Here is a 17,457-nt window from a genome sequence, read left to right as displayed (position 1 = left end):
AGACGGTCTGATACCAACAAGCTCAGAGACAGTTTCTGTCTACAAGCCTTCAGTCTGCTGAACATTGAACTGGACTGACAACTTGCACTGACTCTCTGCACCTTAGCACACACACACGCACCCACACAAACACACATACACATCACAACTGCTTCACACACGCACCCACACAAACACACATACACATCACAACTGCTTCAACCAGACTCTTATTATGGTGCTCAGTTTATACACCTGCCCCCCCCCCCCCTTCCCCCCCTTCCCAAAAACACGTGTAAATATTGGACTATAAATTGTGCCTTCCTGTATTATACTTATGCTAAAATGTTTATTCTATTCCACTGAGCCATTTACTTTATGTTCGTATTCTTATCTTCTATTATTTCTTATTGTTGTTGCATTGTCGAGAAGGAACCTGCAAGTAAGCACTTCGTCGGACGATGTATACCATGAGTGTCCCGTATATACAACTAATAAAACAAGGAACACTTCAAACGAAGCCGGTTTTATCTTCAATCAGCATGGATAGGAGGAGTTCTTACAAAATGGTGTCTAATGGTCCGAGATGGACAGAAATAGAGATAGTGACCTGCAGGGAGTGTCATCACACATATTTAGCCTAAGTCGTCATAGAGCTCTACAAAACCCCAAGCACTCATTGGATGAAGTACTTCATATGTCCCATTATCACTGTGCACGTGAAGCCCCAACACACTAGGGGTGATGTTGACAGTGACCAAAATAAATGCCCTGACGCTAGTGAAACAGCATCTCACACACACACACACACACACACACACACACACACACACACACACACATTTACACACACACACACACACCCCTTACACACATACACCAGCACAAACACACACCATCCCCCATCACACACACACACACTCTCTCTCTGAACACCAGGGATCAAACGCAGCACTCTCCCTGTTCCACATTTCATACACTATTTATAATGTTCTCCCTAGATAAATTATTGATGAGCTATATTTTCTATTCCTCTCCCTGCACTTTCTGTACTGTTCTATGAAGGATCTAGTACCCTCACTACCAACCCACTCAGGGCCCCATCTCTCTCTGTAGCCGTTTCCATGGTTGCAAAAAGTGCAACACTTTTGACCATAGCCCTGGTCAAAAGTAGTGCACTATATAGGGAGTAGGGTGCCATTTCAGATGTAATTACTGCTAAAGGAGACAGAACTATAAGCAGAGGAAGGTAACCATTTCCTGCCATTATTAAAGTATAGTCCCATTCGGTATAGATAGAACATCGGGGCCTGCCTGCCTGTGGGGAAAACAACCTGTGGCTGCCTAGGTTACCCCACTGGCTCACAGCAAAAGTTTTTTCAAACATACATTTTTTGTTCTTCAAAAAGAAAGGAGGACCAAGGCACTCTTCATATAATTGATTAAAATGCCTTTATTAGTATGGCATGTTCAATAGAAACAATGTTTTTAAAAAACCGACGCGTTTCGGCTGCATGGCCTTCATCAGGGTGTACAAAGAAATAATACAATGTTCTCTGTTTAACAGCTTTTCCAATTAACCCTAATTAGAAGGGGGAGTGGTTAAAATTGATTAGACACACCTAGTAAGCAATAGTATACACACTTTAAAGTGAAATGCTGCAGCTATGTTATCATAAAAATGTAACTCCAAACTAGAAGTATCAGAACACTTAGAAAGGTAGTTCTAACCTTAAATATGTCTGGGCGAAGTGTCAAGAATAAGAAAGCAATACATTCCATAGTACACTAGAACACAGCAAAACATGAACAACAAGAGTCTAAACATAGCTGAGGGCAATTGAGCAAAATATCCACGAGATGACAGCAAATGTACCCATCACGACCCTACAGGAAGGGTGAGAAATCCATATCTTCATTTAAACCCGGGTATTTAGTGGCCTGTAGTTTGTAGTTTGTAGTTTGTATGGGATATGATCAATACCCATAGCTTGTAGGGAGGCAGGGTTGCCATGGTGTAAGGACTTGTAGTGCCTTGCCATGGGGTAGTCTTCATTGCCTACCCGTATGGCGTACTTGTGTTCCGCTAGGCGATCTTGAAGGCGTCTCTTTGTCCGTCCAATGTAGAACACCTTGCACTGTGGACATTCCAATCTATAGATGACATGAGTGGTTTTGCAGTTAATGAAATGCTTGACGTAATACTCCATTTTGGAAGCTGTATCAACAAAATACTTTTTCTGTGCAATATTTCTGCAATGGTTGCACTGGTTACATTTAAAAGAGCCCTTGGGTTTGTGGCCAAGCCAAGTTTTTTGAGAGTCACCCGGAAGATAACTGTGGACTAATTTGTCCTTTAGGGTAGGACATCTCTTAAAGCTTATGACTGGTGGCTCAGTAAAGACTTTGTTGTCTGATTGTTTTAGTCAATTACAAAACTACATTAAAGAAAAGTACAACATGTCTAAAGATTACTTTTCGACATTGCCTGCTCCCGAGCGTTCTCACTATTTAAGCAAATATTATATTGTAGGGCTCCCCTCATGCCCCTTTTCATGACGTGCTAGCATCCACGTGAGTGAGCACTAGCTAGCTACCGACCGGAACATTAAGCTAGCCAAGACCAACACAAACAAAACGGACTATACAGCGGAGTTACAAACGGACTGTACTAAACAAGTTAAATGCCTTACCTGCAGTGGCGACCCGTCATTCAGGGCAGGTGGGGCAGACACCTGTTTTGAGCCATACATTTTTAGCAACAAAACATTTGGGGGGGGACTTAGCTGTTTTCCATGTTATTTTGGCATTAATACGTGTTTGCAAACTTTCTAGTGTCTGTGTTTTTATGGTCTCCACTCCAGTTCCCTAATCTGGGCATACGGTCACTAGAGATGGCTTGAGCTGACAAATTAGTTAAAGACTGCATTGCATAGACAATAATGTGTTTTACTAGCGATAGTTTAGGAGTAGACCAATCAATCATTGTCTCAAAATCATCCTTGCAACTGGGAAACTAAGCCATGGTGGGGTTAAGACAACAACCCGTCCAGATAACAACAGGATGAACCCAGAGTGGCTTATGATGCTCCTGGGTCTTCATGGGAGGGGTTGAACCAATCATGACTAAGCATTCTTAGTGTCAGCTATATAACGAACTCTGCATTTGTGTAAAGGTTAGGTTATTCGGTCCAACATTCAAGGGTGTGGGGTCGACCAGCTTCATTATTGCAATAATGAATCGATATTAAATAAAGATGATTGTTTGAAGAAATGAAAAAATTATCTCTCAGTATGAATTTCCACAACAGTAGTGGTTTTGCTGGCATGCATCCCACATTGTTAAATTTTTTGGCCCCACAAAGATTTACATGCTAAAATCAGCACACTCTCTTTTTCAGTTCTGCCCACAAATTGTCTATAGGATTGATGTCTGGGCTTTGTGATGGCCTCTCCAAAACCTTGACTTTGTTGTCCTTAAGCCATTTTGCCACAACTTTGGAAGTATGCTTGTGGTCATTGTCCATTTGGAAGACCCATTTGAGACCAAGCTTTAACTTCCTGACTGATGTCTTGAGATGTTGCTTCAATATATCCACATACTTTTCCTCATCATGATGCCATCTATTTTGTGAAGTGCACCAGTCCATCCTGCAGCAAAGCACCACCACAACATGATGCTGCCACCCCCATGCATCATGGTTGGGATGGTGTTCTTCGGCTTACAAGACTCCCCCTTTTTCCTCCAAACATAACGATGGTCATTATGACCTAACAGTTCTATTTTTGTTTCGTCAGACCAGAGGACATTTCTCCAAAAAGTACAATCTTTGTCCCCATGTGCAGTTGTACACCGTAGTCTGGCTTTTTTATGGCAGTTTTGGAGCAGTAGCTTCTTGCTGAGCGGCCTTTCAGGTTATGTCAATATAGGACTTGTTTTACTGTGGATATAGATACTTTTGTACCCGTTTCCTCCAGCATCTTCACAAGGTCCTTTACTGTTGTTCTGGGATTGATTTGCACTTTTCGCACCAAAGTACATCCATCTCTAGGAGACAGAACGTGTCTCCTTCTTGAGCGGTATGATGGCTGCATGGTCCCATGGTGTTTATACTTGCGTACTATTGTTTTTACAGATGAACGTGGTACCTTCAGGCGTTTGGAAATTGCTCCCAAGGATGAACCAGACTTGTGGAGGTCTTCAATTTTTTCTGAGGTCTTTGCTGATTTCTTTTGATTTTCCCATGATGTCAAGCAAAGAGGCACTGAGTTTGAAAGTAGGCCTTGAAATGCATCCACCTAAGTGTATGTAAACTTCCGACTTCAACTGTATATGAAACAATCAACGACAACGTTAGCTCTTTCACCATGGAGGTCAATGGGAACGAATATTCATTTTACCCAATTTGTGGGCGTGGTTGAGGAGAATTCCTTTTTATGATGAATATCGACTTGGAGTATAGGGACTGACACTATAATCATAGTTATTTGAGTCAAAGTAACATTCTCTATTCTAGATGCTCTGAGGAAAATCTAAGGCTGTGTGCCAAATGGCACCCTATTCCCTATTTAGTGCACAACTTTTGACGAGAGCTCTATTGGCTCAGGTCAAAACTAGTGCACCACCTAGGGAATAGGGTGCCACTGGCAGCCTTAGACACAGGAGGATAAAGCTTCACACACACACACACACACACACACACACCTGCCTGCAGGACCACAAACACATTGTTTTCTATCAGATGGTCTGTCTTTTATAGACACTGTTTGCAGTGCGGTGACATTTTACATTTGTATAAATGTCAGGAAATCTGGTAATATCGCAATTACACACACACAAACCCAGGAGCAGACACACACACTCAGGAGCGATCATACACACACACCACCAACTCCATTTAGACCCAGATGTAAATTAGACCAGTCTGCTCACACATCAGTAGAAAAAAAATAAAATATTATGTTTTATTTACCTGCACAACCAGAGGAACAATGACACTATAATAATTGACACTACAGCCTTCCCTGTAGCTCAGTTGGTAGAGCATGGTGTTTGCAACGCCAGGGTTGTGGGTTCGATTCCCACGGGGGGCCAGCAAAAAAAATGTATGAAATTGTATGAAATGTATGCATTCACTACTGTAAGTCGCTCTGGATAAGAGCGTCTGCTAAATGACTCAAATGTAAAATGTAAATGTAAATAATATAGAATACATTAGAATAATACAGATTACAATAGACTCATCTTCCCTGAAAGACAGCATTGGGGAAGTAACTAACACATACACTCACAAGGACATCTTATTCACTAGAGACCCATAGAAATCGCACAGCTCTGATTGATGTGAATCACATAGGCTGCTGTAACATTCAGGTAACTGACAAAATAAAGGAAACACTTGAGTAAATTAGTATTTTGAAAGTAGGTGCTTCCACACAGGTGTGGTTCCTGAGTTAATTAAGCAAGTAGGTGCATTGAAGCTGTTCTGTCTCGTGGTGGCCCAACGTCCTATTAAGACACTTTATGTTGGTGTTTCCTTTATTTTGGCAGTTACCTGTAAAATCTCTCTCTCTCCTCTCACTCATTATCTCTGTCTCGCACTTTCTTTCCCTCCCTCCCGCTATCTCTCTCCATCTCTCACTTCCATGCTCTCTCTCTCTCACACACACTGTCTTTCTCGCTCTCTTTTCAGCAAACTGTACAGATTAAAATGGGAGCTAAGTCCTCATTTGATATACACTATAGTACAGTCCATATATCCAATGGCAATGAATTATGCATTATGGCTCTCATAGGGCTGAGAGGCATTGTAATCCCAAAAATAATCCCAGATTTCCTACCCCACACTCTTAGGGAAAAAAAGTTATCTAAAACCTAAAAGGGTTCTTCGGCTGTCCCCGTAGGATAACCCTTTGAAGAACCCAAACGAGTTCTACCTGGAACCAAAAGGGGTTCATCCTGGAACCAAAAAGGGTTCTCATATGGGGACAGCCGAAGAACCCTTTTGGAACCCTATTCTCAGAGTGTAAAGATTACCGGGTTTTCTTCAAAAGCCACGGTCAGATGAATGATTCCTTTCCACTCTGTTATGTATACAGTCACCTTACTGAGTGCAGTGTTGATACATGCAGTAGCTCCTGGCTCACAACGCAGATGGCCAAACACAGAGGGTTAGCGTAGGGCTCTCGTCAAAAGTAGTGCACAATAGGGAATAGGGTGCCATTGGGAACGCACACGTGAACACTAGCAGGGCTGCACTCACTTGAGATCCACACACAAATCTTCCATTGACGTCAATGTATTATTTCTATAATGTACGGGTAAAGAGGGCAGGCCACGTTAGGATTCGGCGCCCCTGTGACCAAACACATAGGACAGATTTATTAGAATCTCGGTCATCCAGAACTAAAATCGTGCATAATTGCGCCAGCGTTAGAAAAAATACTAGAACGAGGTGCGGAAGCGGAACGAGGAGTTTGACCCTGTCTCTTTGCAAGTTACAGGCATGTCTATGGGCCAAGTGGTCCCTCCTCTTCCGGAATTCGAAAGATGCGAACACCTGCAAAATCGGGATTTGTCTAAATGAACAGTGATGAGAAATCCGCACACCGGAACAAAGTTCCTTGTTTAGTTGTTGCGTCTGTTGACAGATGCTACGATACCAGTTATGTTACGTGCATTTGCCCATGAGAGATTAGACTTCTTAAAATAACCACACACACACAAATGCACACAAACACGATGATAGATCACAATGCCCAAGCCTGTATGCAACGAGACAATGTGTTGTAGAGTACACCATGTAAACCACTGATTGGTCTACAGTGGTCCCACTTAAATGTAGAGACAAGCTAGGAAATGTTCTGATTGGTCAAAGGCAGCACCTGCTAGACCCGAGGGGAATATGGGTTGGCTCGTGGAGCTGTCTGTCTGGTGGGGAATGTGGGTTGGCTAGAGCAATGGTTCTCAAACCTTTCCTCAGCGACCCCCAGCCATTCCATGTATTTGATCTATTCCAGAGCTAGCACACCTGATTCAATTTGTCAACTAATCATAAAGTCCTTGACTAGGTGAATCAGGTGAGTTAGTTCAGGGCTACAACAACATTTTGAAACATTTGGGGATCTCCGAGGAGAGGTCTGAGAACCACTGGGCTAGAGAACTTGTCAAATGGTGTCGTGATGAATGCTGGTTGGCTAAAGGAGCTGTCCGGTGAGGTGGTGCTGAATGTGGGACGGCTATAGGAGCTGTCCGGTGAGGTGGTGCTGAATGTGGGACGGCTATAGGAGCTGTCCGGTGAGGTGGTGCTGAATGTGGGACGGCTAAAGGAGCTGTCCGGTGAGGTGGTGCTGAATGTGGGACGGCTAAAGGAGCTGTCCGGTGAGGTGGTGCTGAATTTGGGTTGGCTGGAGGAGCTGTGTAGTGCAGTGGTGCTGAATGTGGGTCGGCTCAAGCAGGGTCCACTACACAGCGGATTCGACTAATCAAAGCTTGATGATGAGTTAGTTGGTCATTTAAATCAGCTGTGTAGTACTAGGGCAAAAACCAAAACATGCCCCAGGGGGGGGCCCAGGACGGAGTCTGGGCTATAGGAGCTGTCTAGTGCAGTGGCACTGCTCCTCTCCTCCTTTCCCCATGCATTAGACCAATTACAGCCACACCCAGAACGAGAGAGAGAACGAGAGAGAGAGAGAGAACAGCCACAAATAAACCTGGAGGGAGGGTGAGAGAGATCAAGAGAGGGTTAGCCTACAGCCAGGACAGGAAAGAGGGTGAGGCAGGAAAAAAAGAGGGAGAAGGCAGGAAAAAAGAGGGAGAGTGTTTATGTGTGTTAGTCAGGGAAGCATACAGAAGAATCAGCACTCTCCTTACACAGTTCTCTAGCCCTTACCAACAAACCTTCAGATACAGATACAACATAGGCATTGTACCAATTACATTTACATCCGAATCTGCCACAATAGAGCCCAAACAAAACCTAGTCTGCTGATGCAATCTTCAAACACACATAGATTTCAGACTGACGCTGCCGTAGAGTTATTCAACACCACAGCGAGACATCTCATCACATCACTCCGAAACTTCCTGTGCTCTTTGGACGTCTCATGAAACTCCTCGGCTCGGCTTGTTCAGCTGCTTCTGAATCCACCCAGGCATAAAAGCAGCGCCTGACAAACGATATCGCCGTGTTTCCATAGCGATCTATCAATCTATCTATCTATCTATCTATCATTGGCAGGAGCCACTGCTACTGGCAGCCAGATGCCGAGGAAGACAAGGCAGGCCCATAACAAGCCCAACACCGGCCACTAATCTTGTTATTACTGCCATCACTCAATTGGGCCTGATTTGCATAATTAAGCTCTGTGATTGGCCTGACTCCTGATTGGCCTAACGAGCGGCTTTTTTTGGGGGGGGGGGTTCTATTGGAAAGAATCAGGAGGTGCGCCTTTAATCCTGTGAGACCAAGCATAAATCCAAATGAGGATAAAAAATGTATTACCCTTCAGAAATACTTCTAATACACCTCTGATGATGAAAATAATACATTTTTGGAATTTCAAGTTTGTAGAATAATTGTATGTAAGCTTTGCAAAAATGCACCATTGAGCTTCAATGGCGGGACAAATTTCAATTCTCTAAAAAAAAAAAATCACATCAAATTGGATCAAAAGCATTGACATGTGATGGAAAAAAACGTCTTACGGTATATACACATTTAAAATGAGGTCATATTTTGTCTGAAATAGCTAAATTGATCAACTTGATCTATCCAAACGTTAGTATTTTGCTAACAAATTCATACTTTTTTGAAGGATCAAGTATGGAGAAAATGGAACTTATTTTTAGTAATATTTGGTTGTGCTTTCTAGTTGAACTTGGAGAGAGCCATTCTATCTTACTTCTTCACCATCAAATGAATGCTCGTCGATGGCAGTATTCTGACCTCATAAACAAATACTTTTTGAAAAATACATAAATGTTTCTTCTTTTGATACATAGAGAGAAAATCAAAGCATTTTGTTTTCCATATTTACATTATTTGGAAAGGAAACAATCTCTGCATTAAACATATGAATGTTGCCCCATGTCTCAGTTTTACAAACCTTTAAGCGCAATTATGTGTTTTTGGAATACTTACAAAACTACCTCCAGCTCAGAATGTTTGTTTCTCAATAAATACAAAAAAATGTCAACATACAGTATGCTTGTTTTTTTTCTTTTTATTTATTGAACCTTTATTTAACTAGGCAAGTCAGTTAAGAACAGATTCTTATTTTACAATGACGGCCTACCCCGGCAAAACCCTCCCAACACTGGGCCAATCGCGTGCCGCCCGATCACGGCCGATTGTGATACAGCCTGGGATCGAACCAGAGTCTGTAGTGACGCCTTAGACCGCTGCGCCACTCGGGAGTCAGACAGTATGCTTGTGTAGGGGACCAGTGTGATCTCAGACGAGTGGACAGTTTACTAATTTTTCAGAGGCTACCGATGCCACAATAATACTGACACACACCAAATACTACTATTTGGGTCTAAGGAGATGAACTAGGTAGTGTTTGACATGAATCTTTTAGTTTAGGACCGGTACTGGATGCAATTTAGGCAGCGTTGCATTTTTACAACCGTGGGTTAAGAGGGTTAAAGGGGTGAGTCACTCACACTGCCTTGTGAATCACCATAGGTCTTTCATTATGACTCATTGATATTAACGAATGAGTCATCTATTACTCAGAAAGGATCAAACCCAATTTAGTTTTATTGGCCATGTCAATGTCCCTAATGGCATCCTATTCCCCATGGGCCCTGGTCTAAACTAGTGCACTACATCGGGAATTGGGTGCTATTTGGGATGTAACCTAAATCTCCCTTTCCACCACAGGGGGGACTGTTGTGAGTCACAGCGCATCACTTCTGGAGTGACACAAACCCACCTGATTACTAGAGACAGACAGGAAGCAGCAGGAAGAGTGCCCAATAAACCACGGTTTGTATTCATTAGGGCATTCAACGGAAAATGTTTGGCAACAGAAAACAAAAACAAGTTCAAGTTGTCCCTCCCTGTTTCAGTCTTTTCTTTCATTTGGTGCCTAATGAATGCAACCCAGATGTATCGAATAGTAATGCCCCTGACCCACACCCATGGGAAAGCTTTAGTAGAACGCAGGTTTAAGAAAGATGGAGAAAGACTAGGGCAGCCAGAGTGAGACATATTCTATTGCACTATGACATGGCATTTTTAGAGAAACACATCCATAAACTATTCTATCATCTATTTCACCACAGATGGCCCAGTTTTATCACAGGGCATTTGGCCCTTATTCAGACCTGATAGAATCCACCCACATACCTCACACAAAGCCACAAAACTGTGTATCTCCCTCTCACATACTCACACACTACCACACACACTCCCCCACACACACACACACACACACACACACACACACACACAGGAAGAGAAACCACAACCAACTGAAGACTCTGATGATTAGAGATTAGACCGCTCTTACCTCCAGATGGGGTGCAGGGTTGAATCCACACAGGTTGCAGACCTGGGCGTGACACTGGGTGCAGGTGTTGTAGTTGGCCGGCTCGGCCGTCACCCCCACGTTGAGACTGGTCTTACACAGGGGACAGCAGGCACCTTTGGCCTGCTGCTGGGGGGGTCCCTGTTGGGGTGCGTGGGGTCCCTGTTGGGGTGCGTGGGGTCCCTGTTGGGGTGCGTGGGGTCCCTGTTGGCCAGGATGAGTTCCTAGTGGTTTCCCAGCCCCAGCTGCAGGTCCCTGGGGTCCGGCTGGTTTGGGGGCAGGTTTGGGAGGCTGTTGGGGCTGCGGTGGAGCAGCTACTGGGTTATCTGATATGAGGGTGCTGGCCTGGTTGAGGAGGGAAGCACCGAAGCCACCGAAGCCTCCAAACAGCTTCCCAAAGGTCTGCTCGGGGGCGGCGGCCGGGGGCGGGGGCTGGCGGGACGGGGAGCTCCCTGCACTGCGGGTGTGGTCCTGGCGGAGGGGCAGGGGCTGGTGGGCAGGGGAGCCACGGAGGTCAGGCTGGGATGGGGCTTTGGCCATGCCTGGGAGAGGGACAGCTCCTGGGGGGAGACGAGCCCCACCCTGACCCTGGCCCTGGGCTGGAGCAGGGCCCCCTGGACTTCTCTGTTGCTGAGGGGTTTGTCCCGGGCCTGGACCAGTCTGTCTGTTAGGGCCCGGTGGGGGCTGGGCCTGTGTCGGAGCCTGATGCTGGGTTAAAGGTTGTGCCTTAGGTGGGGCTTGGGGCTGAGGCTGAGGTTGGACCTGGGACTGAGGTTGGACCTGGGACTGAGGTTGGACCTGGGACTGAGGTTGGACCTGGGGCTGGGGTGGGGGCTGAGTTTGAGGTTCAGAGATGGGCTCTGGTTTGGCTTGGTGAGACGGCGAGTGGATCTGCTGCTGGCTCTTGGAGCGAGGTGTCTCCATGTCCATTCCCAAAGCTCTCTGCATCTGGCAGTTCAGACACAGCCACTCCTGGACCTACGGTAGCAATAAAGAAGAAATAAAACCGTATTAGCAAGAGATATCTATACAGACTACCTATACATACCCAGTGTCACCAACTGAATTCACTAAAATCATTGGGCGTTACCCGATTGGTTTTATTAACAAAAATCAATACATCAATTTCTGAAAACTTTATAGACAATCGATGGATGTTTTGAAGGAACAAATCATATGTCAAATATACATTGAGCAAGAGAACTGGAGCCGTATGTATCAAGCGTCTCAGAGGTCATGTCCCCCTGTCCGTAAAATGCAATCGAAAAAGCAGAACTGATCCTAAATCAGCAGAACTGATCCTAAATCAGCAGAACTGATCCTAAATCAGCACTCCTACTCTGAGAAGTTTGGTACACCTTGGCTTGTCTCACTAGGAGCCTCTTGTCGGTAAACAGCAGGGCTGATAAATGCCGCGTAAGCTCACTGACACATGGCATGGGATCTACCGCCTTCTGTCCCCTCGCGCGCTCTCTGGTCTCAGTCTTTCTCTCCTCGCTTCCCTCTTCCTCCCTTTGCCTTTCATGTCTTCGCTGTCTCTCTCCCTCTCTGCCCCTGCCCTCTCTTTCTCCCAGCTTCACTTTCTTCCACCTTCTCTCTCGCTCTCTCTCCTTCTCCTTACTCCCTCTTCACCAGGCAGACACTGTAACAAGACAGGAGTGACACCCCCCCATCATCTCTCCCTCTACGAGTTGAAAACCATACCCTCCCTGTCCCCCGCGCCACGATGCTCTGGAACAGGGGACATGGAGGGTGTGGTCTTCAACTCGGACCTTTAGAACACAGAACCATGTGGCCCCTAGTTTCACTCACAAACCATACTCATAATGTTTACCGATAATATATGCCATTTAGCGTTTCGCTTTTATCCAATGCGACTTACAGTCATGCGCATATATCTTTCATACGGGTGGCCCAGAACAAATCCAACCAACGATTTATGGCGTTGCAAGCACCATGCTTTACAAACGGAGCCACACACACACACACACACAAATTCACACATACACAATGTAAAAAAAAACCAGAAAGGCCCCGTCTTCCCAGACATCCCTGTTTCATCAACGAAGTATGATTTGAGAGGGCCAGATCTTTCATTTAATCAGTAGCGGTGCGTGGGTAAAATCACTGGGGAAGCCAATCCAGAAAGAAAAGCCATATTACAACCTATGTGTTGAGATAATGGTGTTGTTTGCTCTAAAACCTGTTAGTTCATATGCCTTGCGACTGTGATATATACAGTGAGGGAAAAAAAGTATTTGATCCACTGCTGATTTTGTACGTTCGCCCACTGCAAAGAAATGATCAGTCTATAATTTTAATGGTAGGTTTATTTGAACAGTGAGAGACCGAATAACAACAAAAACATCCAGAAAAACGCATGTTAAAAATGTTATAAAATTATTTTCATTTTAATGAGGGAAATAAGTATTTGACCCCTCTGCAAAACATGACTTAGTACTTGGTGGCAAAACCCTTGTTGGCAATCACAGAGGTCAGACGTTTCTTGTAGTTGGCCACCAGGTTTGAACACATCTCAGGAGGGATTTTGTCCCACTCCTCTTTGCAGATCTTCTCCAAGTCATTAAGGTTTCGAGGCTGACGTTTGGCAACTCGAAACCTTCAGCTCCCTCCACAGATTTTCTATGGGATTAAGGTCTGGAGACTGGCTAGGCCACTCCAGGACCTTAATGTGCTTCTTCTTCTTTGGGTCATTGTCATGCTGGCATACCCATCCACGACCCATTTTCAATGCCCTGGCTGAGGGAAGGAGGTTCTCACCCAAGATTTGACGGTACATGGCCCCCTCCATCGTCCCTTTGATGCGGTGAAGTTGTCCTGTCGCCTTAGCAGAAAAACACCCCCAAAGCATAAATGTTTCCACCTCCATGTTTGACGGTGGGGATGGTGTTCTTGGGGTCATAGGCAGCATTCCTTCTCCTCCAAACACGGCGAGTTGAGTTGATGCCAAAGAGCTCCATTTTGGTCTCATCTGACCACAACACTTTCACCAGTTGTCCTCTGAATCATTCAGATGTTCATTGGCAAACTTCAGACGGGCATGTATATGTGCTTTCTTGAGCAGGGGGACCTTGCGGGCGCTGCAGGATTTCAGTCCTTCACGGCGTAGCGTGTTACCAATTGTTTTCTTGGCGACTATGGTCCCAGCTGCCTTGAGATCATTGACAAGATCCTCCCGTGTAGTTCTGGGCTGATTCCTCACCGTTCTCATGATCATTGCAACTCCACGAGGTGAGATCTTGCATGGAGCCCCAGGCCGAGGGAGATTGACAGTTCTTTTGTGTTTCTTCCATTTGCGAATAATCGCACCAACTGTTATCACCTTCTCACCAAGCTGCTTGGCGATGGTCTTGTAGCCCATTCCAGCCTTGTGTAGGTCTACAATCTTGTCCCTGACATCCTTGGAGAGCTCTTTGGTCTTGGCCATGGTGGAGAGTTTAGAATCTGATTGATTGATTGCTTCTGTGGACAGGTGTCTTTTATACAGGTAACAAGCTGAGATTAGGAGCGCTCCCTTTAAGAGTGTGCTCCTAATCTCAGCTCGTTACCTGTATAAAAGACACCTGGGAGCCAGAAATCTTTCTGATTGAGAGGGGGTGAAATACTTATTTCCCTCATTAAAATGCAAATCATTTCTAACATTTTTGACATGCGTTTTTCTGGATTTTTTTGTTGTTATTCTGTCTCTCACTGTTCAAATAAACCTACCATTAAAATTATAGACTGATCATTTCTTTGTTAGTGGGCAAACATACAAAATCAGCAGGGGATCAAATACTTTTCCCCCTCGCTGTAGCCCTAAATGTCGAGACAATAAGAAGACACAGTGGCAGAATAAATTCAACCACACATTTGTTTCATTACAAAACCGGAGAGCAGCATCTGTCCAGTGAAGTCTATGACTGTCATACAGTACACTCTTTTAGTTTTTGTTGTCCTAGGCTACCTGGCTAAAATACTTGCTTGCTAGCCTAACTTCCTTTCATGGGCAGCTAGTTCACATTAGCATACTACATCTAGAACTTCCATCCTCTCAGGCCAGGGGCACAACAATGTATGAATTTATGGTTGGATCAGAATCGCCGTAATAATCACAGGTCAGTATGGAGAATTTAGTAAAACCAAGTCTAAATCTCTATCTCCATTCATGGCTAATTTAGGAAAGGGACGATTTTAGCTAGCTAGCTATCTAGCCACCGGAGGACAACAACACAACGAGATGCAAAACAATTCAAGTTTCTCCGTCAATAATGACATTTGTAATGTGATGTGATTGGCCTGAAACCAAATCCAAAAACGGACTGTTTTTTTTTTGTGCGCCAAGACCATTCACAGCTGAGGTCACTCAGTTTAGCTCAATGCTGATTGGCTATTATTTTATACATTTTTTATTAAGGGAGGCCAAATGCTCACTGCCTTCCCTTGCGTTCAATGCTACGGGGCGGCAACAATGTAATGCTCTTTCTGACCAGACAGCATCAGATAGAGACGCTACACATACTGAGGCAGAGGGGCGCTGTTTCGTTTGCACGGATGCTTTCTCCGGTGAGATACATTCAGCCTCTTGCGAATTGAAGGAAATGTATGAAACACAGGGAGGAAAGATAGAAACTAATGTATGTTTTTCTTGGTACATTTTTTTGAGAAGCCTGGCTTCCCTTGGTATCCATGAATACACACCGCCGCATTTAATGGCTGTTTATGGTCTGTGGAAGTGATTGCAAGTAAATGAGTCTGTTCTTACATCATTAAGTTTCTCATTTGTACTGAGACGTAATGAATCTTGTCTTGCATATTTTTTCTCTGTCTAGCCAGTCTGTACCAGCCACTATTGATCATTGCTCATGAATATGATTCCCTTATTACTTCCTTCCATGTTATTACTCTGAAGTTCCAATTTTGAACCCCTTCAAAAGCACACAGACACACATATCGGTGTTTAATTTCACTCCAAAACACACAAATCTGTCTAATTCCGCTCACAAACACACAGACAGACACGCAAACTCATATATTCCCTCATAACCAGAGACAGACACACACGCAATATGTAGCCTAAACATGCGGTTCTACAAAGACATACAACAGATTTGTATACGGAAGAGTTTTGTGATGCGATATGTATTGTAATTACGTATATCACTGTTGGGCTAACATGTGCAGCGACAGCCAAGATGCCATGGCTGTGTTGTGACATGCAGTCCACACCCACTTGGCACACACTGGTTGAGTCAGCGTTGTTTCCAAGTCATTTCAATGAAATGACTTGGAACCAACGTGGAACAGATGTTGAATGGACGTTTGTGCCCCAGCGGGGAGGGCTCTAGATCTGTATCTGACTGTCCTGTACTATCCTCCACAGGACTGGTCGTGTCAAGCATATACAGTAGGTGGTGTCCCAAATTGCAACCTATTCCCTATTTAATGCACCACTTTTGAGCAGAGGGCAGTGGTCCAAAGTAGTGCTCTAAAAAAAAAGGGGCCTGCTCAAAAGGAGTGCACTAAATAGGGAATAGGGTGCCATTCCAAACGGGGCCCTGGTCAAAACGAGTGTACGAAATCACTTCCAGGGTGCCATTTGGGACACACCCATGGGCAGCTAGAGCATATTACAACTCCAGCCAGCCAGGCACGATAGCGTTGAATCACTATGCCTGGTTGGTGAATGCTAGAAAAAGAACCCCTCTCGCTGGATGGTGAAGGATTCCTCACCAGATCATACTACCCTTGAAATTACCCTGATATCACATTTGTGAAAGAACAGTGTGAATTGCTGTTCAAATAGTCCAGACTTCACGAGGTGGAAGCTAAATGAGTATGAGCTATTAGCCACACCAAGTGTGAATGAGGGCCCGGTCCCAAACGTCACCCGATTCCTGTATTGTAACTACTTTTGACCATTGGGACACAGCCGAGATCTTGCATTGTCGCCATAAGCCCGGCTGGACCATAGTAATGGAGAGGACTGAGAGGAGAAGGTCGTTACACCTATTATTGAGGAGTGCATATTTCCCATGAGGCCTTTGTTGATGTTTTGTTCACTAGGTCAGGTGGTCAATGACAACAAGTCAGTGTGTTTCTTGCTCAGTCTGTCTGTCTGTCTGTCTGCCAGTGTGTGTGTCAGTCATTCAGTCATTCAGTCAGTCATTCACAGCAGTATCCCACGCCCTGTTTTAGTCCCTGTAGTCTCTCTGAGGTTGGAGTGACGAGGCATTACTTTGAACAGTCAATCAACCCGGCGCGCTCACAAACAGTGGGCTGCAGGGAAAACAGATATGCAAAAGAAACAAGCCAGGGCCTTGATCAAATCAAGGTTGAGAGAGCCCTCTCTCACTCTCTGTCACTCTCTCTGTCACTCTCTCTGTCACTCTCTCTGTCACTCTCTCTTTACCCTCCTCTGTTACAGTTTCTCTCTTTCTCCTTTTTCTCTCTTTCGTAGCATCGCTTAAGAAAATTATGTTAACCTTTATAAAATCTGACCTTTCGTGGAGAGCCGGCACTCGTTTACCTCTCTCTCTCTCTCTCTCTCTCTCTCTCCCTCTGTCACTCTCTCTCTGCCTGTTCTGAGGCAATCATGTGAGTCTTTATAAAATGTGATTTTTTTTTCTCATGAAAAAGCCTGAAATTACAGCAACACTATTGCGGTCTCTCCCCCATTTCATTTCTCTCTTCTGCCCTCCCTCCATCTTGGTCTCCCTCTACATCTTTATCACTCGTTCCCCTGTCCTCATCTCTCCATCGCCGGCCTCTCAATCTTCATTTCTCTCCCATTTCGTCATCCATTTTCCACCCCTCTAGTAGTGGCTGGTAGTGTGTGTGTATGTTCTGCATCCTGTCACCTCCTGCCATGGATTGAAACACAAATTACACAGCAGCGCTTCAGATATATAGATAGATATATATATATAGATATATATGTAT

General features: G+C 44.7%; 1 protein-coding gene across 2 annotated transcripts in view; it reads right to left on the bottom strand.

Moving 5' to 3' along the window:
- LOC106565168 (protein bassoon) overlaps window positions 1-17,457 on the bottom strand; it is a 105,837-nt gene that overhangs the window by 68,047 nt on the left and 20,333 nt on the right. For both annotated transcript variants that reach the window (XM_014131999.2, XM_014132000.2), the window contains exon 3: window positions 10,498-11,493. In XM_014131999.2, the coding sequence (XP_013987474.1) occupies window positions 10,498-11,493 (996 nt within the window). The remainder of the gene's footprint in view (window positions 1-10,497; window positions 11,494-17,457) is intronic.

Source organism: Salmo salar, chromosome ssa12, assembly GCF_905237065.1.
Source record: "Salmo salar chromosome ssa12, Ssal_v3.1, whole genome shotgun sequence".
Classification (NCBI taxonomy): domain Eukaryota; kingdom Metazoa; phylum Chordata; class Actinopteri; order Salmoniformes; family Salmonidae; genus Salmo; species Salmo salar.
The sequence above is the reverse complement of the archived record's forward strand: the minus strand, read 5'-3'. Positions and strand labels throughout refer to the sequence as shown.